At 44.9% G+C, this 26,837-nt stretch overlaps 1 protein-coding gene across 13 annotated transcripts in view; it reads right to left on the bottom strand.

Annotated features, from left to right (window-relative positions):
• The window catches only part of ST3GAL3 (ST3 beta-galactoside alpha-2,3-sialyltransferase 3), a 367,793-nt gene that overhangs the window by 53,832 nt on the left and 287,124 nt on the right, over positions 1 to 26,837 (bottom strand). For all 13 annotated transcript variants that reach the window (XM_065555304.1, XM_065555307.1, XM_005307127.5 and 10 more), the window contains one exon: positions 9,196 to 9,342. In XM_065555304.1, coding sequence (XP_065411376.1) covers positions 9,196 to 9,342 — 147 coding nt within the window. The remainder of the gene's footprint in view (positions 1 to 9,195; positions 9,343 to 26,837) is intronic.

Genomic DNA, 26,837 nt, shown 5'->3' with positions numbered 1-26,837 from the left:
CAGCTCTGACAGAGGAATATGCCCAGAAACAGCCACAGAGGCTGACTTAGATCTAGTGGAATGTGTTCTAATTCGCTGAGGAAGGGACAACCTCATTCATTTATAAGCTTCATTAATACATAATCTAACCCACCCTGAGAGTGTTTGCACAGCAATAGCTTTTCCCTTTTTCTTTCTTTCATAGGAAATAAACAATTTTGGCAACTGTGTAAATTGTTTAGTTCTGTCTACATAAAAAGCTAAAGCCTTTCTAACATCCAGAGTATGCAATTTAGCCTCTCCAGCATGAGAGTGGGGTTTGGGAAAGAAAACCAGGAAAATTAGTGACTGGTTTATATGAAAATGGGGATCGCTTTTGGTAAAATCTTGTGTGTATGAAGAACTCCCTTATCTTTATGAAACCAGTGAATGGCGGCTGAGTCACTAATGCACGTGCTTCACTTACCCGCCTTACAGAGGTGTTCGCTATCAAAAACACTGTCTTAATAGGCAAATGAAATAAATTACAGCTTCCCAAAGGCTCAAAGGGAGGTCTCATGAATTGGAAAGCACTATGTGTAAATCCAAAAATGGCACAGGGTGGCTTATTGGAGGATCTAAATTATTTAGGCCCTTTAGGAGCCTTTTAACTACATCATTTATAAACATTGATTGGTATGCGGATATGGCTGAGAGATGAACCTTTACTGAAAGAGAGTGAAAGATCTGCTTATTTTGAGGTACAATAAATATTGCAAAATATAAGTAATTGGTGCTGTATACGGATAAATATACATCGAAATCCACAACAACAATCTTTGCCATTTATGACTATAACGTCTTTGTGTGGACTCTTCCCTGGAACGCGATATACATTTTGTACTTCTAATGAGCAACTCCTCTCTAACAACCCCAGAGTCCTATTCCCTAGGCTGTTAGATGAAGAGACGGAAGATCTGGGTGATAAACAATCCCGTGTTGTTGTGGCAGAGGTTTTATTTATCCTCTTGACAAGTGAAGTAAGTCTGGGTACCACTGTTGTCTGGCCCATGCAGCACTAATAAAATTATCCTGGCTTTGTCTGTTCTTACCTTATCACTCTCTGAATGAGGGGAAATGGGGGAAATGCATACATTAAGCCCTGAGCCCAGAGTACTAGAAAGACATCTGATATCGAGTCCCTGTCTCTGCTGGATCTCGAACAGAATTTCGGACACTTCCTGTTGCTGCTGGATACAAAAAGCTCTATTATTAGATTCCCCCAGAACCTGGAGAGGTGTGCTATATTTTGTCCATCAGAGGCCACTCGTGCCTCTGACATGTGGACCTGCTCAGATGTTCTGCAAGCGTATTTTGCTCCCCCAATACATGGATTGCTATTGGGTTAACATCGTGTTCTATACACGTGTTCCAAAGACTGTCTCCAGGTGTAACTATGGAGAATGAGGCCCCCACACTTGTTCAGATAATATAATGCTGTCATATCTTCTGTTATCACCTGAAGTACCGTGGGTTTGCCTGAGGCAGAAATGACTATAGAGCCGGTCTGATTGTTCTCAGCTCTAATACATGATTCGTAGCTCTTTTTCTTTTGATGGCCATTGAGCTCCAATTAACAGCGCCTATCCCAGTGGTGAAGTAGTACTGATGGCGGAGGGGGATCGGAAAGCGTACTCTTCATCACATTCTCAGCATTTGTTCACACCTGTGGTGGAATTACTAATTTGTGATGCCTGCTATGTAAGCCTGGATTGTCAGTACTGGTAACCAGTGCTGAAGATCTCTCAGCTGAAGACAAGCATATGGTGTCACTGTCATGGTTGATGCCAGTAAACCCAGAAACTCGAGAAAAAGGAGACTCTGTTGGGGTAGATATTGGAGACGGAGCTAGAGAGATTTTTATTTGTACATCTCCCCTCTGGGAGAAAGGCTCTTGCCACAGTATGGTCACTATATGGCCCCTATAAAGAGGATTCTCTGAGCTGAGTTTAAGAATGACTTTCCCCAATTATCTGTAATCCCAGAATGGCAAACGGACAATATTTGCTTTACATGTAATATGATGGTGGTGGTCATGATGGGGGACTTCAACTATCCAGATAGCTCTTGGGAAAATAATACAGCAAGGCACAGATTACCCAACACATTTCTGGACTGCGTCATTGACAACCTTTTATTGCAGAAGGTGAAGAAAGCAACTAGGGGAGAGGCTGTTCTACATCTGATTCTGACAAACAGGGAGGAACTGGTCAAGAATGTGAAGGTAGAAGGCTTAAGTGATGATGAAATGATAGAGTTAATGATTCTAAGGGATGGTAGGAGGGAAAACAGTGAATAAAGACAATAGACTTCAAGAAGGGAGACTTTAGCAAGCTCAAAGAATTGGTATGCAAGATCCTGTGGGAAGCAAGTCTACGGGGAAAAAAAGAGTTCAGGAAAGTTCACAGCTTTTTAAAGAGATATTATTAAAGGACAAGAGCAAACTATCCCAATGTGTAGGAAGGAAGGAAGTGTGGTAAGACACCACTCTGGCTTAACCAGATCTTCAACAAACCGAAACTCAAAAAAGAGTCATATAAAAAGTGACAACTAGTTGAAATGACAAAGGATGACTATTAAAAAAAACAACATAAGCATGTAGGGACAAAATTAGAAAGGCCAAGGTACAAAACAAGATTAAACCAGCCGGGGTAACAAGAAAGCATTTTACAAGTACATAAGAAGCAAGAAGATGACCAAGGACAGGATAGGTCTGTTACTCACGAGGCGGGAAAAACAGCAACAAAACCCAAAGCAATGGCCAAAGTGTTAACTGCCTTGTTTGTTTCAGGTTTCACCACACAGGTTAGCAGTGATCAGATGACTAACCTAGTGACTATCTGTGTAAATGAGCTACGATCTCAGGTAAAATAGGGAAAGAACAAGTTAAGAATTAATTAGACAAGTTAGATGTCTTCAGGTCAGCAGGGTCTGACGAAAACATCACAGAATACTTAAGGAACTGGCTGAAGAAATCTCTGAGTCATTAGTAGGGCCCATCCAAATTCATGGTCCATTTTGGTCAATTTCACGGTCATAGTATTTATGATTTCAGATATTTAAATCTAAAATTTCACAGTGTTGTCACTGTAGGGGTCTTAACCCAATTCTGAAGGCAGCAGCACAGAAGGGTGGCAAGGTATGGCATTGCCATCCTTACTTCTGTGCTGCTGGCAGGGCGCTGCCTTCAGAGCTGGGTGTCAGGCCAGCAGCCGCCTCTCTCCGGCCTCCCAGCTCTGAGGGCAGCACAGAAATAAGGGTGGCAATACCGTGACCCCACTACAAGAACCTTGTGACACCCTCACTCAACCCTCTTTTGGATCAGGACCCCCAATTTGAGAAGCACTGGTCTCCCCCGTGAAATCTGTATAGTATAGGATACAAGTACACAAAAGACCAGATTTCACGATCCGTGACACGTTTTTCACTGCTGTGAATCTGGTAGAGCCCTAGCCATTAGTGATCATCTTTGAGAACTCATGGAGGATGGGAAGGATCCCAGAGGACTGGAAAAGGGCAAATATAGTACTGTGGAAGGAGTGAGAACTCTGTTTTTCTCCGACAGTACCTATCTTTAAAAAGGGGAATAAGGACAGCCCAGAGAATTGCAGACCCGTCTGCTTTACTTCATACCCTGAAAGATAATGGAGCAAATAAACAATCAATTTATAAGCACCTAGAAGATAATAAGATGATAAGTAACAGTCCACATGGATTTGTCAAGATTATATCATCCTTCTCTGGCAGGAAAACAAGCCTTGTAGATAGGGGGGAAGCAAGATATGTGTTATATCATGACTTTCGTAAGGCATTTGATACGGTCTCACATGACCTTCTCATAAACAAGCTAGGGAAATATAGCCTAGACAAACCTACTATAAGGTTAGTGCCAGGAAAACCATACTCAGAGAGTAGTTATCAATGTTTCAGTCAAGCTGGAAGGGCATAACGAGTGGGGTCCCATAGAGATCTGGCCTGGGTCTGGTTCTATTCAATATCTTCATAAAAGGTTTGGACAGTGAGATAGAGAGTTCAGTTATACACTTGGAGGACAATACCAAGTGCTAAGGGGTTGCAGGCATTTTGGAGGACAGGATTAGCATTCAAAATGATCTTGACAACCTGGAGAAATGGTCTGAAATAAATAGGATGAAATTCAATAAGAACAAATGCAAAGTACTATGCTTCGGAAGGAACAATCAATGGCACTAATACAAAATGGGAAATGACGGCCTAGGAAGGAGTATTGCGGAAAGGGATCTGGGGGTTACACTGGATCACAAACTAAGTGAGAGTCAACAGTGTGATACTTTTGCAAAAAAGTAAACATTATGGGGTATTGGGAGTGTTGTAAGCAAGACACGAGAAGTAATTCTTCCACTCTATTCGGCACTGATAAGGCCTCAACTGGAGTATTGTGTGCAATTCTGGGCACAACACTTTGGGAAAGATGTGGACAAACTGGAGAAAGTCCACAGAAGAGCAACAAAAAAAATGATTAAAGGTCTAGAAATCATGACCTATGAGGGAAGATTGAATAAACTGGGTTTGTTTAGTCTGGAGAAGAGAAGACTGAGAAGGGACAGGATAACAGTTTTCAAGTACGTAAAAGTTTGTTACAAGGAGGAGCAATAAAAATTGTTCTTAACCTCTGAGGATAGGACAAGAAGCAATGGGCTTAAATTGCAGCAAGGGAGGTTTAGATTAGACATTTGGAAAAACTAGCTAACTGTCAGGGTGGTTAAGCAAACTACCTCAGGAGGTTGTTGTCAGGGACCAGGGGTCTCGAACGCTGGCCCACGGGGCTCTCCAGACTAAGGCAGTCCCAACCTGCCACCCAGTGACCTGCTGCAGAGGTCTTCAGTCATGGGATCTGATCGGCCACCAGCCTCTATTTAACCCATGCACAGGCACAGAAAGTTATCCATGCAGCTGGGCTCTTTCTGATATACTTGCTCCTACTGCCTGCTGCTCATCTCCTGATACCTGACTCTCAGTTTGCCCTCCGGCCTGTCTTGGACTCTGACATCCTGGTATTGGACCTGGCCTAACTCCTGCTCTGACCTCTTCATCAGACCGCCCATGTCACAGTTGCGACCGCTGTAGAATCTCCGTCATTGGAGGTTTTTATGAACAGGTTAAACATATCCCTGTCAGGGATGGTCTAGATAATACTTAGTCCTGCTTCAGCGCAGGGGACTGGACTAGAGACCTAGCGAGGTCCCTTCCAGTCCTATATTTCTATGATGTTTTCCTTGGATTACACTTATATTAACAAGTTGTCCACATATGGATACACAAACATCCCCTGCCTTCTTAGGTATGCCGCTACTACAGATAGGCATTTTGTAAATACCTTGGACACTGTAGACAACCCAAAGCGGAGGACCTTGCACCGAAAACAGTCCTTTCCTACCATAAAGCACAGGTATTTCCGTTGACAAGGTCTGATTGAAATATGAAAATATGCGTCTTTTAAATCCAGAGCTGCAAACCAATCCAGAAGGGATTATAGAAGTTAGAGAAGCTTGTGGAAATGAAACTTTTTTATATGTGTTTAATTTCCTTAAATCCAAACTGGGATGAAGGCCCCCCCACTTTTTTGAAATTAGAAAATAACACAAGTAAACAGTGTTAAAGGTAACACTTGTTCTAAGGTCCAGAAGGAGGTGGGAGGCAGACCCGTTGTGAGACGAGATTCTTTAATACATAAGGAGCAAGAGAAAGATGAAGTGGGAAAGGAAAGCTCATAACTGATGACATCAAGAAAGCCGAGGTGTTTAATGCCTGTTTTGCCTGAGTCTCCACTAAACAGGGTAATGGTGACCAGATACTCAACACAAGTAATACTGACAACCAGGGGGAAGGAACACAAGTCAAAACAGAGAAAAAACAGTTTAAAGAATATTTATGTAAGTTAGATGTATTCAAGTCAGCAGAGCCTGAAGAAAGACTGTAGGCACAGAGTAGTTATCAATGGCTCGCTGTCAAATGGAGAGGGCATATCTAGTGAGAACCTAAGAACATAAAAATGGCCGTACTGGGTCAGACCAAAGGTCCATCCAGCCCAGTATCCTGTCTGCCCACAGTGGCCAATAGGGGTCAGTCCTGGATCCAGTACTAGTCAATATATTTTCATTAATGACTTGGATAGTGGAGTGGAGAGTATGTTTATAAAATTTACAGATGACACCAAGCTGGGAGAGATTGCAAGAACTTTGGAGAACCAGATTAGAATTCAAAACAACCTTGACAAAATGGAGAACTGGTCTGAATTCAAGAAGATGAAATTCAATGAAGACAAGTTCATCGTACTTCACTTAGAAAGGAAAGTTCAAGTGCCCAACTATGAAATGGAGAATCGCTGGCTAGGTGGTCGTCCTGCTGAAAAGGATCTGGGCGTGTGATGGGGTTTACAAGCCCCATACTGAGCATAGGCAAAAGGGAGAGGACAGTCTTCCCTGCTTACAGCAATCAGGCTGATAACACCCATGCACTGTTGCCAGAAAAGCCAATCATGGAGACATGAAACCACAGCTGTGACCAGTAAAAGAAACAGGCCCAACTATTAAGTGGCATTTTCCAGTCAGGCAGAAAACCATATTTGGCTCTGGTTGTATATATCTTTGTCTGCAATCCATAATCTGGGTCTGCAATCAATATTCTTACTCCTCTCTGTGGTCATTCTCGGTTCAGAAAGAACTGGAGACAGCAATACCCTTGGCTGGACAAGGAAACGTGAGAAAAATTATTCTCTGGGAAAACAGAGGGTGTTTTAGGTGGTGAAACTAGAGGAGAAATTCTAAATTCTTCTACACATCCTCTCCTTTCTGGAGAAACACACATCTGAGGCTGTTGCATACATCTTCTGCCTGTTCGCTTACGATACCTGATTCAATCTCTGGCTGAACCAGGGATGGATCTGATCTACGAACCTCGACTACGACCTGCTCTGGTGCCGCAGCATCCCCTCATCTCACCAGTTACTTAAGCCTGACCTTCAGAACTGGCTCATCCGGATCCAAGAATATCCGACCTGAGGAAGAATCTTTCCTCACCTTCCCATGAGGATATATATCGTGCACTGGCTCCTTAAATATGTCTTGTTCAGAAAAGTCTCTCTCCCATGGATTGGCTCTTTTCAAAGAGGCTGACACTGCTGAGAGCTGTCTTTCCAGTCAAAACTTTATCCAAAAGCTTGTCTGTAAACAAGAGGCCCACACCTCAGTGGATTTCCTTTTCTGATCCTTGTCACTGGACTTTTTTTAGCAGTAGATGTTGAGGAGGAAGATTTCTCTTTCTCTCTAGTAGACATGTCTGCCGCCAGGGAGGGCCAGCCTGTGGGCTTTCCTGGAATCTTGTTCTTTCCAAGTTCCGGAGGATTTTGCCAACTGTACTTCTTGTAAGAGAATTGCTTGAAGCCTCTTTTGTCTTTCCTTCTTTGACCTCATTGTGAACACTGAGCAAACTGAACACATGGAGGGTGAGTGTCCTTCACTTAAACATGGGAGGCATTAGCATGTGTCTCTGATGCCAGGAACACTACCGGACAAAATACACATCTTCTGAAACCAGGCGTGTTCTTCAGTTCCATACCAAGTAATTAACTTACTGTAACTATATTATTACCTAACTGACAACAATTTAACTACTTCAAAACTAAGATTTAAACCAGCTAACTAATCTCAGACCCAAGGGGACTTTGGCGCCTCACAGAAAACCATTCTGCTGCTCGTGGTTAGAAGGAACTGAGGCTGTGGGAGCGTCCGTCCCGTTTGTACCCTCACCTTGGGATTTCCCATGTTCATGGAGGAGAGGGGTGAGGGAGGCATGTGAGTGCTGCTAGCTAGAGTTCCACCCCTCAGGCTGTGTCAGAGCATCCCATGAGTAGGAATAGGCAGAGCACTCGAAGGAGACAATGGGGATAAAACCCAGTCATCTCACTGAAGTGTTGTGAAAATAAATACATTAATCTATGTGAAGCATTCAGGTACTACAGTGGTGAGCCCCAGAGACAAGCCAGTGGGGAAATCTGTAGTTCTATCTTCTGAGCAAGGTTTGAAGTGTGCAGTAAACAAGGAACAGGGCCACACATTGAACAATACGGAGAAAACAAACCATTGAACAGCTGTTCATTCTGTGAGCACCGTCCATCCTGTGCACTGAATGAGGCAGGATTTGTGTGGAAATGACAGTATGTGATTGGATAAGTAATGATTGTCCTATGTAGATGCACAAAGGGGCTGAAATAAGATCACACAGGCAGCCTTAATTCTGGCATTTCCTCAGTTTTGAGAGCTTGACCCTGCAACCTTACTCATGTTATCTGAATGTAGATTTTGTGTGTGTGATATGTATGTTTTGCACCTTCCTCCAGAACAGCTCACATTGACCACTATGGAGACAGGATATCGGGCTAGGGGGCCTCTTGCTCTGATCTGGCCTGGCAACTGCTATATTCCTGAAGGAAAGGTCAGGTTATAGGAGCTGATGAAAAGGGTCCTGGATAGATTCACACTTGCTCTTGTTAATGAGGACATAAGCCAACGCACATTAACCTCTCACATCTCAACACTGAAGATTGGGACCCAATTTGGGATGCAGTTTGGGGCTGTATGCAAAGCCATCACACCACACAGCATGGAGTCAACAGTCTATCTCAATATGACTCTGGGTTAACTACACCTAAAACACTGCATTCAAATTCTGCCCTTCTCATTGCCAGAAAGATACTGACCCACTGAAGGGAGTCAGAAGAAGAGGAATAACTGATCACAGGGATGGAGGAATTAATCTAGGAGGAAAAATTAATGGAACATTAAGATCGCATGGTAAAACACACACAAGTCGGCAATGCCAAACAGCCCCCTTGTGTACATGCAGCATTACGATACAGTCTGATTAAATGATCACAGATTGTCTCCCAAATTATACAATACAATAGACATGTTTCTTTAAGTCCTTACACACGTGTTTTCACTCTGCTAGTTTAAACTATGTGCCCTGTTCGAATGCGCCAATCAATCTCTACTGACACACTTAATAGGATACGTTCTGCTGTCAGCACCCTCATACTTCACATTTCCTTTTCAACCAGCAGCAGATGTGTAAACAGACTAAGTTCTGGTGTCATCTTCTTCCATCCCCTCTGATTTCTTTCCCCCACCTTGCACCTACCCCTCTGCCCATCAGGCCGTTGTTGAAAGGCAGGCCAATGAAGCTGAAAGCTGCCTCCTGGATGAAGTACGGATTCAGGATGCGGATCTCATGAGGTTCTCTTGGGACACGGGTAGCCACTGACTTCCAAAATCCATCAGATGCACTCTAGGGAATGGAGACAGCAAAACAAGCACAGGTGGTTAGATAACACAGATGCCATGCCCCTGTCATCCTCAGAAAATCCACCAGGGACAGCTGTTCTCATTCTCCCCTTGGACACAGCATTAGTACTGGTCACAGCTGATCAAAAATCATTAGCCAAACATCCAAGAATATCTCTAACTGATGCCATATGCCGCATACTCCCCCTGTGCGTGAATCATATTTTCCCATGTCCCACTTCTACCCTAGAGTTACTGTCATCCCTTGCTGGGTCATACTTGAATTAGGCTGTAAGCTTAGAAGGGACTATCTTGCTCTGTAAACTGCCATGCACACGCATGGTGCAGAATAAAAACAAACAAACCATAAATAAACAGGGTAATTGTGTCTTCCCCATTAATTGGTCTTCCTAGAGTGTTTACTCAGCAAACTTGAGAGACCAGTGGGATGGACACAGCCACTTGGCTTTGGAAGCTGCCCTTATGATCACGTCTCATTCCGTGCCAAACTGGCCTTTTCAGAGCTACCCGGGAGCCACTAGCCTCCAGAAACATCCCACAGCTGCAGAAAGTGGAAAACATAAAAAAGGAGGGAGGAGCCTAGGACATTGGGATGGGGCCAATTATGAGAGAACTGTTCTACTCCTTTTCCAGTGTTCTCCCACTGGGAAACGACTGGAATTAACATTCAGGAGAAGAAAACAGACAGAGAGAACATTCATGATCATAACAAGAACAGGGAGAAGGTGACTGACAAAATGACTGATAATGACTGTGGATAGTTTCTCTCCATTTGAATCACGTTCTCTAGCCAACCCTTTTTGCATTCACCAAATCTCACACCTGTGAAAGGCCGATTCTCCTAGCTCTTGGCAGACACAGCTCTACAATGCTCAGGTTGCCTCATCCTCAGCTTCTCTGACAGATTGTTTACCTTGAGGAATACACACCCAGCTAGAACATTGTAGGTGTAAAATAAAATGGCTAAAGAAATAACCATGTCTGGAGGATCTAGGCCATGATTACCTGGTAGTATTCCGGATCTTTACATCAGAGGAAAGCCGAATTTAAACATGGGAAGAACTAGAGGGCTTTTAACCCATTAGCAGCCACAATGCAGTAACAAGACTTGCTGGATGAGGTTGCCTGTTTGTCCCAGTGGCCCAGGAACCTCTTAATCCCGAACGGCAAGGGGACACAGAGGGTTACAGGCCTCTCGTGGGTCACAGTTTCTAGATTCATAGATTCCAAGGCCAGAAGGGACCATTGCGATCATCTAGTCTGACCTCCTCATAGCACAGGCCAGAGACCTGCCCCACAATAACTCCTAGAACACGTCTTCTAGATAAACATCCCATCTCGATTTAAAAACCCAGTGATGAAGAATCCTCCAAGACCCTTGGCAAATTGTTCCAGTGGTTAATTATTCTCACTGTTAAAAACTGACACCTTACTTCCAGTCTGAATTAGTCTAGCTTCAACTTCTAGCCATTGGATCACGTTAGACCTTTCTCTGCTAGACTGGAGAGCCCCTTATTAAATATTTGTTCCCCAGTTAAATATAGACTGTGATCAAATTACCCCTTAACCATCTCTTTGTTAAACTGAACAAAGTCTATTTCTAGACTCCTTTAATCATTCTCATGGCTCTTCTTGGAACCTTCTCCAATTTATCAACATCGTTCTTGAACTGTGGGCACCAGAACTGGACACAGGATTCCAGCAGCGGTCGCACCAGTGTCAAATCCAAAGGTAAAATAACCTCTCTGCTCCTACTCCAGATTCCTGTTTTTGCAGCCCAGGATTATACTAGTTCTTTGTTCCTAGAGGTATATATTTGCATTTAGCCAGATCAAAACACATACTGTTTACTTGTGGCCAGTTTGCCAAACAATCTAGATTACTCTGAATCAGTGACCTGTCCTCTTCATTATTAACCACTCCCCCAAGTATTGTGTTATCTGCAAACTTTATCAGTGATGATTTTATGTTTTCTTCCAGGCCATTGATAAAGATGCTAAACAGCATAAGGCCAAAACCTGATCCCTGTGGGACCCCACGGGAATCAGACCCATTCAATGATGATTCCCCAGGTCTGGGGTGTCCATTCTAGTTTACCAAAGGGTGTCAGGTGAGGTCTTGAATAACCTGTGCCACTCCGGTCATCAAAATCATTGCGACATGTATGTACACAAACTATACAAGGAGAAATAAGAAGAACAGGAGTACTTGTGGCACCTTAGAGACTAACAAATTTATTAGAGCATAAGCTTTCGTGGACTACAGCCCACTTCTTCGGATGCATATATTGCGGATACAGACTAACACGGCTGTTACTCTGAAACAAGGAGAAATGTATATATACGGAAGTTATGTTCCTGAAGTCGGTAGGTACTGGTCACCAGCGAAGGTGAAAAACAGGTTTTCTGCCAGACAAGAATGTTTATTCAGCGACCTGTTAATATGTAAATTGAGTGTGAGGACTTGATAGGCAGGAACTAAGGACTGGTCTACAGTGAAAAGTTCCATCGTCATAGTGAAAAATCCACACCTTGCAGGGACGCAGTTAAGCCAACCTAACCTCCAGTATAGACAGTGCTGGGTCAATGGAAGAATTCTTTCCTCAGCCCAGCTACCACCTCATGGGGAGGTGAATTCACTATGCAGACAGGAGAGTCCCCTTGGCGCAGGAACTCTCCACACTGAAGTGCTGCAGCTCTGCTGCCAGACAAGCCCGAAGTGTCAACACGGTCAAAGAGAGAAACAGTGGGGGAGGAAGAACCGTAACTGGAGATGCACTTTAAAGGTTTGCCTGACTGTATGCAGGGAGCAGGGAAGACACCCAGGCACCCTTCACCAAGGAAGAAAGAAAAACAAGTGGTTTTGCTTTCTGGAAAAGGGATCTCAACCAGACTTGGATGAAAATGCTGAAGAGAATTTTGGGTGAGACAAAGCTTCAGGAGGTGAACGTGCTAGTTCGGTTTATTCTCTAGAAAGTATTGTGATTTTGTTTTATATTTAACCACTTGTTTCCTACATTCTTACTCACTATTACTTGAATCTTTGATGATAAACTTATTCTTGTTTTCACTATAAATGTATCGAAGTGCTGTGGTTAAGCAAGGTGGTGGTCCTGAGCTAACCCAGACAAGCTGGTGTGTTCTCTCCTTTGGGAACAGCAGGGCTGGTAATTCTGTCAGTGCTCAGTGGAGAAGGGGCTGGACACTGCAGGGAACGCTCTGCGAACTCGGGGGCTGGGGTGTGCCTATTGTTACCTGTACAGAGAGCGCGAGGCCTGCAGAGGCCTGGCAGGCAGAGCTTGTGCTGCAAGAGGCTGGTGGTTTGGGGGAGCTGACCCACAGCAGACCCAGACAAAGCTGCCTCACACTAAGGGCAGGTAGTGGTGAGGTGCCTCACAACCCTGGATACCCCTAGGGAGCATCAGTCACACTCCTCATAGGTTCGAGCCACAGAAACATGGCACAGAAACATGGACCTTCCAATACATATATGCAGCATGTGTCCAGTAAGTACACAACTCCTCCTCCAATGCCGGAGGGCAGGACCAGGTGCATCTAGAACCATTTCAAGTACATGGAACATTTGCTCTGGACCCTGGCTACTCCCTCCACAATTCCACTACTTTTATCACTGTGAACTCTTGTTATTCCCCCCAAACCACCAAGCTGAATCTAAGCCCAAGATACAGTGAACTGAAGAACAGTGAAATTCGGCCTGCCTATCCCTCAAACTGACCTCTGCAGTCAGTTACACGTTTCCCTCACTCTGGCAGCAAAAAGTACAGACTGCCCGAGTCTTTCATACCCTAGCAGTGGGAAAGAGTAATTGACTGCGGAGTGGAACACTTCCTAAATCCAGTGACAGCTGTACCCTGACAGATAAGGAAGCGGGGCCTTTGACTCATGTATAAAATGGATTAACATCTTTATTTACTGCTTTCTTCAAGTGTGGTGTCTACTTCTTAACAGACCATTGGGAAAACAGACGGTATGAGAAGGCATCCACATTTGGGTGAAGAATAACACACATAGAACAGCTCCAACAAATACAGGCCCCTGATTATAAATGGGGCCCTACCAATGTCACAGTCCATTTTGGTCAATTTCATGGTCATAAGATTTTAAAAATCATAAATTTCTATTTGACTCTGAAATGTCACGGTGTTGTAGTTGTAGGTGACCTGACCCAAAAAGGAGTTGTGGGGGAGGGCTGCACGATTATTGGGGGGGGGGAGTATGTGGCACTGCCACCCTTATTTCTACACTGCTGCTGGCAGGGCACTGGGCAGCTCTGAAGGCATTGCAGAAGTAAAGGTGGGTGGCCATACCACGAGCCCCTAAAATAACTTTGTAACCTCCCCCCCCCCCCGCAACTCCCTTTTGGGTCAGGACCTCCAATTTGAGAAACACTGGTCTCCCCTGTGAAATCTGTATAGTAGAGAGGAAAAGCACACACAACACCAGATTTCACAGTCCGTGACCTGTTTTTCATGGCCATTAAAGATATTAAACAAAGACTCTCAAACCCATTCTCAGCTATTTAGACCAATCCATCATAAACAGTCGCTGCTCCTACTGGCAGGAGGTAATGGTAAAGAATGGCACAGGGACAGTGCCTGTGGGGAAGCTCATTTTCTGCAGGCTCAGTCTTCCGGAGAAGACGATGCTGCAGGGAACATGACAGGAGCACTGTGACGAGCTCACAACTACTCCACTGCCTACCTCGCCCAGCATTAAGTACAGTATGGACAGCTTTAGAAATACCTGGAAGGAGCTTCTACTTTCTGCAGTACCAGCCCCACCCAGCAAGAGGTGATGTAGGGCATGAGGTGTATTACCAAGTCCCATCATTCCTTCAGCTCCCCCGGTGTTCCTTGTGCTCCCCAATGTCTTTAATCAGCATTTTGTGCTATTGTCTTTGACCAAGGCACCACAGCTCAGGTGCCTTGGTCCCACCATTTCCACCTCACACCACAGGTCAAACATTTTGTTTGCCTTGTCTCTGAGGATTATCCCCAACACACCTGAATTCCAAGGTAATTTACATAAAAAAGGAAATTTATTAGAACAATTGGGAGAAGCCCTAAACTCAGACAAGTACAAACATTGCTATGTAAAAGGTCCTGCATCAAATTCCCCTTTGCAAATACACACAAACTTTGGGGAAGTTCAGATCTGGAAAAAAAACTGCCCCTAGCTTTATAATAATAATTATATAGCAATAAGCAACATTACACAGCTGGTTGGGACAGGAATGAGGATGCAGACTGTTATCCAAATGAAACAGTGTAAAATGCCCAGATGCCGTGACAACCATGTTATGGACCAATGTTCCACCTCAAAGGGGGCTGCACTTCAAAGGCAGATGAAGCTGTTTGTGTACTGTACACATTCTATGTCCACATGATAGGAGTGTTCTAAGCTTTAATTCAGATTGTGGCCTTGGTAAAAGTGAACTGAGAGCTTTGGATGGAAGAGCCTACAGAACTGCAAAGTTCTCCTTGCAGCGCAGGTGGGGATTTGGCCCATTGCTTCTTTTCATCCGGCCCGCGGCAAGTCTCCGTGCCACAGGCCAGATGCCCCAAGCCTTGGCTCCCCACCGTGGGGCTGGGGCTGTGACCACCAGCTCACCGGCATGTCCCTGCGGCCCCTAGCCGGAGGAGCGACCAGAGAAGCTCTGCGTGCTGCCACCGTCCCCAGTGCCGGCTCCGCAGCTCCCATTGATCATGTGAAACAGTATCAAAACCCTTGCTAATGTCAAGATATACCACATCTACTATTTCCCCCCATCCACAAGGGTTGTTACCCTGTCAAAGAAAGCTATCAGGTTGGTTTGATGTGATTTATTCTTGACAAATCCATGCTGACTGTTATCTATCACCTTATTATCTTCTAGATGTTTGCAAAATGATTGCTTAATCATTTGTTCCATTATCTTTCCGGGTACAGAAGTTAAGCTGACTGGCCTGTAATTCCCTGGGTTGTCCTTATTTCCCTTTTTATAGATTGACACTAGATTTGCCCTTTTCCAGACCTCTGGAATGTCTCCTGTCTTCCGTGACTTTTCAAAGTCAATTGCTAATGGCTCAGATATCTCCTCAGTCAGCTCCTCGGAAACATCATTCTGGGATTTGTTAGCATAAGCGTTAACACATATTTCAAGAGACCATTCAAGGTGAAGGGGCCTGTTAACACCCCTCCTATCATAGAGGGGAAAGAAAGGGAGGGGTTAAGTGAATGACAGATTGTTGTAATCGGCCATAAACCCAGTGTCGCTGTTCAGTCCATGATTTTTGGTATCTAGCAGAGTTATTGCAATGAGCTTGGGGTTCATTAAACAAAACGCCAGGGAATAAGAAAGGAACCTTTTAAAAACCAACTAGAGAACGTCTGTGGTGAACTGCTGTGCACAGCTACATTGTGTTCTCACCCCTTGCTTCCAGGGCATGGCTCAAAATTCCTGGTGTTCATGATACTCTCCCTTATGAGGGAGTCTCTCTAAATTATATTCTTGTACAAACATCTCTCCACATCTTCCCTCCTAAAAAATCCAATTAGCTCTTATATACATATACAGAAACAGCTAACAACTATCTGATAACACATACGTTACCTTCTCAACTCTAGTACATTTCCATAAACCCAGCATGTCAGCTACCGAGAGAGGAGAGGTTACAAGCACGCTTACTTACTGCTAGTACCGTGCGGTGTGCACATTTCTGGATACAGAAAACAATAATCTGTGACTATTAAATAATCCTTTGACTGCCAGATAAGAAAATCAGCGCCCACCTTCTCATAAGGCTTTGGGGACTGGGCGAGGTCTCAGCAGCTCTGCCTGTTGGAATGGCTTGTATTTCAAGCACGAAAGCAGTTTCCAATCACAGAGTTTGACCCATGGGCAGTACACCACTGTGAGTCTGTCCCCCTATGTTCACCCTGTTTACAAAACTATAATGGCTCATTTGAAAACTCATAATTTGCCAATTATTGTCCTAGTTTTAAAATATGTGTGGCAACATTGTATGTAAAGTTATAAGAGTGTGCTATATAACATTACCGAGACATGTCCCAAGTTTAAAAAAGCAGGCGCAAACCAGTTCCTTGAAGACAAAAAGCAAACAGACACCTCAGCCAGGTGTCAACAAAATCAAATGGACCATCACTTGGTTAAGCAGCTACTCTTTGGCAGAAAAAGGGCGTGAGCGAGAAATCTACATTTTGGCAAAGAAACAGTTAGAGTTTCCTTCCTCAAAGACCTGCTGTCTTCTGAAACCCAGCTGGAGATGATTTTCAAAGAAAAAGAGAGCTGTAAGAAAGGAGAACAGACGCTCCAAAATTCTCTTCCCTTTCTCTCCGCTCATGCCATCAACAACACTGGAAGGACAAGGAAATTAACACTGAATTGGGGGAGTGTCCTGGAAGAAAGGATTCCAGCCAGTAAGACTGCTAGACCATGTGCTGACAGAAACCTTTGCTTTGAATTCATTTAGCTTATTAAGTTAGATATTAATTGCCTTTTTTTATTTTCTTGTAGCCAATTCTGACTTTTATGCCTCATGACTTGTAATCACTTGAAATCCATCTTTCTGTTGTTAATAAACTTGTTTTATTGCTTTATCTAAACCAGTGTTTGTTTGGATTGAAGTGTTTGGGAAACTCCATTTGGGATAACAAGATTTGTGCATATCATTTGCTGTTAATGAAATGACAGACTTTATGTGAGTTTGGTTTGTGCAGGAGGGAGCTGGGCAGCAAAAGACGCACATTTCTGGGGGAAATCTGGGACTGGGAGTTTGCTGGTGTTGCTCTGCAGTGCAATTCAAGGTGGCTGGCTATAGCACTCAGACATTATAGCTGGGAGAGAATGCTGGAGGCTGTGAGTAAGAGCAGGCCATGAGCCAGGGCCGTCCTTAGGCATACGCAGCATACGCGGCTGTGTAGGGCACCCAGAAATTTGGGGCCCCAGCCTGTTCCACTTGTGCTGTGCTCTGACTCCGCTGTCCCTACCCGTTCGGAGGCTGGCCGGGGTTGTGTGCCGTTTGCACCCGGCGTCTTCCTTGTTGCACATGTGCAGAGTGAATCAGGACAACCAATCAGCAGTGCGGGTGGGAAATTTAAAAAAAAAAGGGGGGGGGGAAGTGGAAGAAGTCCCCGGGCTCCTCCCCCTCGCCCACTGCTCACCCCCTTCAGCCTGCCCGCTGGCCGGAGGGCTTCTCTCCGCCCCCTGGAAGATCAAGAAGGTAGGAGCTGGAGTGGGGATGTGGGTGCCGGGAGGGAGCCATGCGCGCTGGAGAGCAGAATCTCCTCTCAAAGCTGGGGGGGACGGGGACGCGGAAGGCCCTGGCAAGAGCTTCCATCACCTCCCCATGCAGATTAACACACAGGCCAACAAGGCATGTGCCCAGAGCCCCCCCCCCGGCCAATATGGGATCCCCAGAAAAATGGGCACCCACGCAGACAGCCCAAGCCGCAGGGTGGAAGAAGCCCCGAGCTCGCCTGGGAGCCCTGGCAGAAACCACGCCGGGCGAGCAGCGGAGGGAAGGGCAGGTCTGGGCAGGGGTCCATGGTCAGCGGCGCTGGCTGGGGACCGCCTTCAGTGGAGCCCCCACCTTCCCCTCCCCCGTCCCTCAATATCCCCCTCAGGTAACTTGCGCCTGGCCCCATAAATTCTAAGGACGGCCCTGCCAGGAGCGGTTGCGCTCACAGCAAAGCCGGTGTAAAAGGCACCCAGGTTGAAGAATTGAGGGGACACAGCTGTTCATCCGTCCAGATTGTACCCCGGGAAAGTCACAATCACCTCTCCTGCTCGTTCGCACTTCTCAGTTCCGAAATGACCCTCATGGGTCTTCTGTAGCATTTCTTTCTGGAGGCTCATTGGCATTACAACCTTGCTGCCCTTGAAAATCACCCGTCTATCAGAGTAAGTTCATGTCTGTAGTTCCACTAGTCTCTTATACTTGCCCAGAAACTGCTTATTTCTTCAGGCCACCCTTCAATTGTCACTTCTTTAAGGGTCCCCCGTGCTTCAACTTCCTCTGTTTCCCGTCTTACTTGGTACAGTTTCTTGTTAGCGATGGGAATTGACTTTACAATCAAATCTACATAAGCTTGCATCTCTGTCTCTAAGGTCTTTTCTGGGTTCACAGTGGGAGTCACCTCTCTGGAAAGTGCATCCACAGTAAACATGAATTTACTGGGCATGTAGGTCACAACCAAATCATACTTTTGCAGCTTTATCATCATTCTTTGAATCCTTAAGGTGAAGTCATTTAGCGGTTTGCTAAATAATGCTATTGGTGCTTGTGGTCCATTTCAACACCCACTGTCTGGCCATAAATATACTGATTGACTCTCTCACAGGCAAACAATATTCCCAAAAGCTTGTTCTCAATTGGGGCATATCTGGTTTCTGCCTCAGTCAGTGATTTTGTGGCTTATGCGATTGGTTGCCAACAATCACTGTGTTTCTGTAAAATCACTGCACCTAACCCAGACAGTGAAGCATCTGCTGAAATTTTAATAGGCTCGCCTGGCGCATAGAACTTCAACACTGGCCCTTGCAACAGTTGTTTCAACCCTTCCCATGATCCCTCCTGTTCTGCAGCCCAGTATGTTCTAGCAGTCTCCTCAAAGCCACCGCTATTGTAGATGGACTTGGTACGAATTTTCCAAGATAATTAGCCATTCCCAGGAACTGCTGGAATCTTTCTTTGACTGGGGACATGGTATCATTTCAATGGCTGAAACCTTCATTTTACTAGGTTTTACACCTTGGTTGGAAATAAAATCTCCAACAAAAGTCAGTTCTGTAGCCCCCTAGGATACATTTCTCTCTATTTAGTTTCAAGTTTGCAACTCTACTTGCATCCAAGACTTCCTGAAGTCTACAATCATGCTCCTCTTTAGTTGAGCCCCGGATGACGTCGTCCTCCATTGAGGTGTTGGCACCATTAATATATCCATAGATCGTATGTATGGTTTTGTGGTATAACTCCAGTGAAGCTATGCCGAAGGGTAGGCGTATGAATCTGTATCTTCCAAACGGGGGATAAAATGTGCACAGTTTTGAGCTTTCTTTGGTTAATTTTAGCTGCCAAAATCCTGAGGATGCAACCAATTTACGGAAATACTGAGCATTTGCAAATTGAGCCATCATTTCTCCTCTGGCTGGCAGTTCGAAATGTTCTCTTTTCACAGCCTTGTTGCGGTATCTCGGATCTAAGCATATGCAACAGTTGGCTGTTATTTTTCTCCATTCCATTGGCTTCTCAATTTCTTGCATTACTTGGGGTGCGTCTATCCTTGCCAGCTCAACCTTGAGTTTATCACAAAGTGAAAATGACGCCTTTCTCCATGGATGGATGACTGCATGGAGATGCCTGGTTATCTGGATTGTACGTTCACCCTGCAAGCAACCCAAACTATGAAAAGGATCATTATATTCCCGAATGAGCGTCTCATAGCCAGGTTCAGTATGATCTTGTAGTGAGAGCTTTTTCGCAGGTGACCAGGCCTAAAATTGGTGTCCGCTCCTTTGGCACTACAATGAACAGGCATCTGTACATGATGTTTTTATAGTTGATGCTAGCAATGCACCTCCCTTTCACTGGTATATTTGTTCCAGAATAACCAGTTACTTTATTTTTGTTGGTCTCAGTTTTGGTCTTATTTTCAGTTTTTCATAATCTTTCCAGACAGAATATTAACTTGAGCTCCTGTGTGCAGTTTGAGTGGAATAATTGTTTCATTCACTTTTACAGGCAGAATCCAGTCTCTCTCATCAGGTTTGCTTGATCTCAGCATGTCTATGTAAAACTACTCATTGAGGTTGTCTTCAACTGAATGCACTTAAACTTTTCTGCAATTGAGATCTGCAGCATTTTGCAAAATGATTATTTCTCCCATATTTATGACAGTTTCCCCAAGGAAAAACACTGGTTTGGGCCATGCTGTGATAAGAACATAAGACCGGACATACTGGGTCAGACCATAGGTCCACCTAGCCCAGTATCCTGTCTTCTGACAGTGGCCAATGCCAGGTGCCCCAGAGGGAATGAACAGAGCAGGTAGGTAATCATTGAGTGATCCATCCAGTCACCCATTCCCAGCTTCTTGCAAACAGAGGCTAGGGACACCATCCCTGCCCATCCTGGCTAATAGCCATTGAGGGACCTATCCTCCATGAACTTATCTAGTCCTTTTTTGAACCCTGTTATAGTGTTGGCCTTCACAACACCCTCTGGCAAGAATTCCACAGGTTGACTGTAGGTTCTGTGAAGAAATACTTCCTTTTGTTTGTTTAAACATGCGGCCTATTAATTTCATTTGGTGACCCCTAGTTCATGTGTTATGAGAAGGAGTAAATAATACTTCCTTATTTACTTTCTCCACACCAGTAATGATTGCATAGACCTCGATCATATCGCCCCTTAGTCGTCTCTTTTCCAAACTGAAAAGTCCCAATCTTATTAATCTCTCCTCATACGGAAGCTGTTCCATACCCCTAATCGTTTTTGTTGCTCTTTTCTGAACCTTTTCCAAGTACAATATATCTTTTTTGAGATGGGGCGACCACATCTGCATGCAGTATTCAAGATGTGGGCGTACCATGGATTTATATAGAGGAAATATGATATTTTCTGTCTCTTATCTATCCCTTTCTTAATGATTCCCAACATTCTGTTCGCTTTTTTGACTGCCGCTGCATATTGAGTGGATGTTTTCAGAGAACAATCCACAATGACTCCAAGATCTCTTTCTTGAGTGGTAACAGCTAATTTAGACCCCATCATTTTATATGTATAGTTGGGATTATGTTTTCCAATGTGCATTACTTTGCATTTATAAACATTAAATTTCATCTGCCATTTTGTTGCCCAGTCACCCAGTTTTGTGAGATCCCTTTGTAGCTTTTCACAGTCTGCTTTGGACTTAACTCTTTTGAGTAGTTTTGTATCATCTGCAAATTTTGCCACCTCTCTGTTTACCCCCTTTTCAAGATCATTTATGAATATGTTGAATAGGACTGGGCCCAGTACAGACCCCTGGGGGACACCACTATTTACCTCTCTCCATTCTGAAAACTGACAATTTATTCCTACTCTTTGGTTAAAAGATAGGAAACAGTTACCGATCCATGAGAGCACCTTCCCGCTTATCCCATGACAGCTTACTTTGCTTAAGCGCCTTTGGTGAGGGACCTTGTCAAAGGCTTTCTGAATATCTAAGTACACTATATCCACTGGCTCCCCCTTGTCCACATGTTTGTTGACCCCTGTAGTGAGTCGGTGTGGCGTCACTCTGTCCCGCATAGGGCCGAACTTCCCCTAAACCCAATGTGGGCGGAGGCACTGGGTCCGGCGCCCGCCCCTCCGAGGTCACGGCCCCGACCCGGAAGTATAAAAGCCCGCCTGCAGAGCTCAGTGGAGCCCAGGCCGGCAGAGAGAGCAGACGTCCCGGGCCAAGCTCCCGCTTGGGAGACAGCCGCAGGCCGCAAGCCGCCTGCTACCCCACCGCGCCAGTCGAGCCTACCTCTCGGCAGGTACCCCGAGGAGGACTGGCCAAGCCTGCCCCGGGCCAGGCACCCCGAGGAGGACTGGCCAAGCCTGCCCCGGGCCAGGTACCCCGAGGAGGACTGGCCAAGCCTGCCCCGGGCCAGCTACCCTGGTGGAGAGCTGCCAGACCTGCCCCCAAGCCCCGCACCCGAGGAACCGATGCTGCTGGACTGGCCCGAACCCAGCATCACCAATGAGGTAGGCCCCGAGGGGGAACACAGAAGTAGCCCGGGGGTAGCCGACCCCGGTCAGGTTGCAAAGATATGTGAGCCGATGTCAGTGTGTTTCGGTCAGGACACCCCACTGACCAGCAGCGGCAGTAACCACTGCTAGGGCCCCGGGCTGGGAAGCAATCCCACCCTGCCACCCCAGCTCACGCGTGGCAGGCTTCCCCCTCACCCAACGCTCAGGTAGGAACCTGGGCCTCCCCCAAGTGCATTGTTGCTCAGCCCCTGCACCAGAGGGCCTGAGCCCCGTAACTGACTGTCGCTCAGCCCCTGCACCAAGCGGCCTGAGCTGTGACTGTTTGTGCCCCGCCCTGATCCAGGGCCTGGGCCCACTTTAAACTGTTGATTATTGCTCAGCCCCTGCACCAAAGGGCCTGAGCTAGCTGAGTGTTTGCTCAGCCCTGCCTGAGGGCCTGAGCTCCCTGAACTGGTGGTCGCTCAGCCCCTGCGTAAAGGGGCCTGAGCTTTGACTGTCTGTGCTGTAGTGAGTCGGTGTGGCGCCCCTCCGTCCCAGAGGGTAGAGCCCCGGTGTGAACCTACTACAACCCCCCTCAAAGAATTCTAGTAGATTGGTGAGGCATGATTTCTCTTTACAAAAACCATGTTGACTCTTCTCCAATAAATTATGTTCATCTATGTGTTTGACAATTCTGTTCTTTACTATAGTTTCAGCCAATTTGCCCGGTACTGAAGTCAGGCTTATGGGCCTGTAATTGCCGAGATCACCTCTGGAGCCCTTTTTAAAATTTGGCATCACATTAGCTATCCTCCAGTCACTTAGTACAGAAGTTGATTTAAATGATATGTTACAAACCATAGTTAGCTCTGCAATTTCACATTTGAGTTCCTTCAGAACTCTTGGGTGATACCATCTGGTCCTGGTGACTTATTACTGTTTAATTTATCAATTTGTTCCAAAACCTCCTCTAATGACACCTTAATCTGGGACAGTTCCTCAGATTTGTTACTTAAAAAGAATGGCTCAGGTTTGGGAATCTCCCTCACATCCTTAGCCATGAAGACCGATGCAAAGAATTCATTTTGTTTCTCTGCAATGGCCTTATCGTCCTTAAGTGCTGCTGTAGCATCTCGATCGTCCAGTGGCCCCATTGGTTGTTTAGCAGGCTTCCTGCTTCTGATGTACTTAAAAAGTAAAGTAAAAAAAAAATTTAAGTCTTTGGCGAGGTGTTCTTCAAATTCTTTTTTGGCCTTCCTAATTATGCATGTGGATCCACATCTTCCACATACCTGTCTGTACCCAGTCTCCCCCAGTAGTGGTTTTCAAAGCCTGTGGTTCCATTTTTTGACCTTTTCTGGCTATATCCTTTTGTACTTAGTACACGTATAACCTCTTCTGGTGGGTTCAGCTCTTTGGCTTGTGCTTTCACAGTTCAGGAGAGCGTTTTCTAAAGTTAAGATTCCTTCACGGAGCTCTCTCTCTTTTAACACATTGTCTTTAATGCCACCAATGATTCTCTCTCTGGTGAGTTGACAGAGTCTGTGGTCAAAGTTACGGGTTTTACTTAGTGTCCTTAATTCTGCGATATATTGCTTTATGTTGTCATCAGTTCTTTGCATGCACATAAAAAATCTGTCTCTCTCAAAGGTCTTGTTTCTTTTTGGCAAGCAATGTTCCTCAAATTTAGTCAGCATTTTACTTAACTCATGCTTTCACTTTCTTCAAACAAAGTTGTTATAAATATCCAATGCTTCCTCCCCAACAACATGCAAAAAGATTATCACGTTATCATTTTTCTCCTCTGCCCGATGGCTGCTAAATACAAATCAGATCTCTGTTGGATTTTTTTTTTTTTCAGTTTTCTGCATCTTTGACAGTTGCAGACTGGGTGGAGGTTGCATGTTTGGCTTTCTTCCCTTCTTAAGAAAGCTACTATTGTGCTCATAAAATACATACAAAACCCTTTGCTCTTGTTTGCTCCACCTGCTCCCCAGGCCTCTGCTTTCCCTTTCAAACACAGGCATTAACCTCAAAGTGACTGCAGTCTCCTTCTCATTCGGCAGCTCTGACACCATGCAATAGTCTTGGGGTTCATTAAACAACAGATCAGTGAATGAGAAAGAAACAAAACTTGTATAAAAAACAAATGTGTGAGCTTCTGTGGCGAACTGCTGGGCACAGTCACATTGTGCTCTCCACCCCGCTTCCAGGGCATGGCTCAAAATTCCTATATTCATAATACTGTCCCTTAGTAGGGAGCCTCTCTAAATTATAATCTTGCACAAATATATCTCTACAGTTATGAATTTACATTTCCCAGATCTGAAGAAGAGCTCTGTGTATCTCAAATGCTTGTCTCTCTCACCAAGAGCAGTTGGTCCAATAACAGATATTACCACCTTGTCTCTCTAATATCCTGGGACCAACATGGCTACAACAACACTGCATACAAGTATTCCTTATTCTATGTGCTATCATATTATAGGTGGAGCTGGTAGTGATGGCTAAAGTTAAGGTTCCCTAACATTTTCCATTATAAGACCCTATTTTCAGTTGCTTATAACTTTGCCAAACTTTAACTATTCAGGTGGACAGTTTCCATGCCAGGTGCCTGCCTCAGGTTGATTTTTTTTTCTAAATAAAATCAGCAAAAATGATGTAGCCATATCCAAGAACAAGATTAGGAAAAAATTCAAATGTTTAATTGAGTGCATCCATGCTCTGAGGCGGGGCACTTAATTTGGCAGACGGTCATCCTCGGCTCAGACAGCTCCTTGAACCTATCACCATAAGGCAGGTTTTCTAATCCTTTAATCATTCTAATGGCTCTTCTCAGAACCCTCTTCAATTTATCAACATCCTTCTTAAGTTATGGACACCAGAACTTGACAAATTATTCCACCAGTGTCAAATGAAGAAGCAAAATAACCTCTCTGCTCATACTCAAGATTCCCGTTTATGCTGTGACATTCTATACCTTGGGGGAGCGTACTATAACCCCCATATTCCTCATTTTCATATATTCGTGATCTTAAATATAAAGCATACCTTGTAAGGTATCAGGGGAAAGGTTATGATCTGCTGAAAGTCATTTCTCTATCCATAGATGTGTATCATCAATGCATATGAAGTTATGAGACTTGTGTTGTATGGTGGTCACTAAAACATGCTCTAAATTGGGGAACCAGTCAGATATTAGCTCCCGAGAGACAACAGCAAGGAAAGTAACCAACGCCCGGGCAGGTGTCAAACAGCCCATCACCAGCCATTGTCCAACAAGGGAGCTAGAATGCGATGACTCATCTGCATGAGGCCCCACCCGGGGAATTGCTCAGCCTTGCCTGGAGACTCAGCAATACCCATCAGACAGGCCTGGACTTGTGTTCTCCAAGCACCTGGACAGAGGGTATAAAACAGAGTGGACACATACTGGGCCTTTCTCCTTCACGCTCTACACTGCAAGCAACAAGGACGCTGAAGACTTGAGATTCCAACTGAGGGGACTGGTCCAGATTTCAAAGGTGAAATCTGTGTACTATGAACTGCAATATCCAGTGGGGTGAGAAAATCTGCTTAATCTAGATGTTGCCCCGTCTAATAGGGTTGAGAGTTTAGACTGCCTGCTTAGATTCTATTTTATTTTGGTAACTAACTCTGATTTTTAGCCGACCACTTAATATCACTTAAAATCTATCTTTTATAGTCAATAAATTTGTGTTACTGTTTATCTTTCCCAGTGAGTTTGCCTGAGGTGTATGGCAAATTTGTTCAGGTTTGACAAAGGCTGGTGTATGTCCACTTTCCATTACTGAAGTGGTGAACCAATTCATAAATTTGCACTGCCCAGCTTGAGTGGTGCAAGACAGTATATTCCTGAGGTGCACGGCTGGGAGCTGGGGGGATTTGGCTCTGATGCCTTTCTCTGGGTGATTCATGAGTGGCTCTGGGAGCATTCATGCAATCTAGCTGGGTGTGGGGCTCCACATGCGGTTGTGCCTGGAGGGGTTTGCTGCTGGTCACTAGCAAGGCCTTGTGAGAGACAGCCTGGGCTGGAGAGAGTTCAGGGGGCACAGCGGTCCCACAGTCCCAGGCTGCATCCTGAGGGGATCCCGTCCCATATCCTAGGATCACATTAGCTCTTTTGACCACAGTGTCGCAGTGGGAGTTCACGTTCAGCTGATTGTCCACCACGACCCCCAAAACTTTTTTAGAGTCACTACTACCCAGGATGGAGTCCACCGTCCTGAAAGTATGGCCTGCATCCTTTGTTCCTAGATGGTCACATTTACGTTCCGCTATATTAAAAAGCATATTGTTTGCTTGTGCCCATCTTATCAAGCAATCCAGATCTCACTGTGTCACTGACCTGTCCTCTTCACTATTTTCCACTCCCCCAATTTTTGTGTCGTCTGCAAACTTCATCAGTGATGATTTTGTTTTCTTCCAGGTCATTGATAAAAATGTTAAATAGCATAGGGCCAAGACCCTGTGGGACCCCACTGGAAATGCCTGCTCAATGATTTCTCCTCGATGTATTACATTTTGAGACCTATCAGTTATCCAGCTTTTAACCCATTTAATGTAACCAACATGTACGCCATGTTAATTTTATAATCATTCTATTTTTTTTAATCAAAATGTTATTCAGGAACAAGTCAAATGCCTTACAGAAGTCTAAGTCTATTTCATCAACATTATTACCTTTATCAACCAAACTTGTAATCTCATCTAAAAAG

This window comes from Chrysemys picta, chromosome 8 (assembly GCF_011386835.1).
Source record: "Chrysemys picta bellii isolate R12L10 chromosome 8, ASM1138683v2, whole genome shotgun sequence".
NCBI classification, from domain to species: Eukaryota; Metazoa; Chordata; order Testudines; family Emydidae; genus Chrysemys; species Chrysemys picta.
Note: the sequence above shows the minus strand (reverse complement) of the source record. Positions and strands in the feature narration are given on the sequence as shown.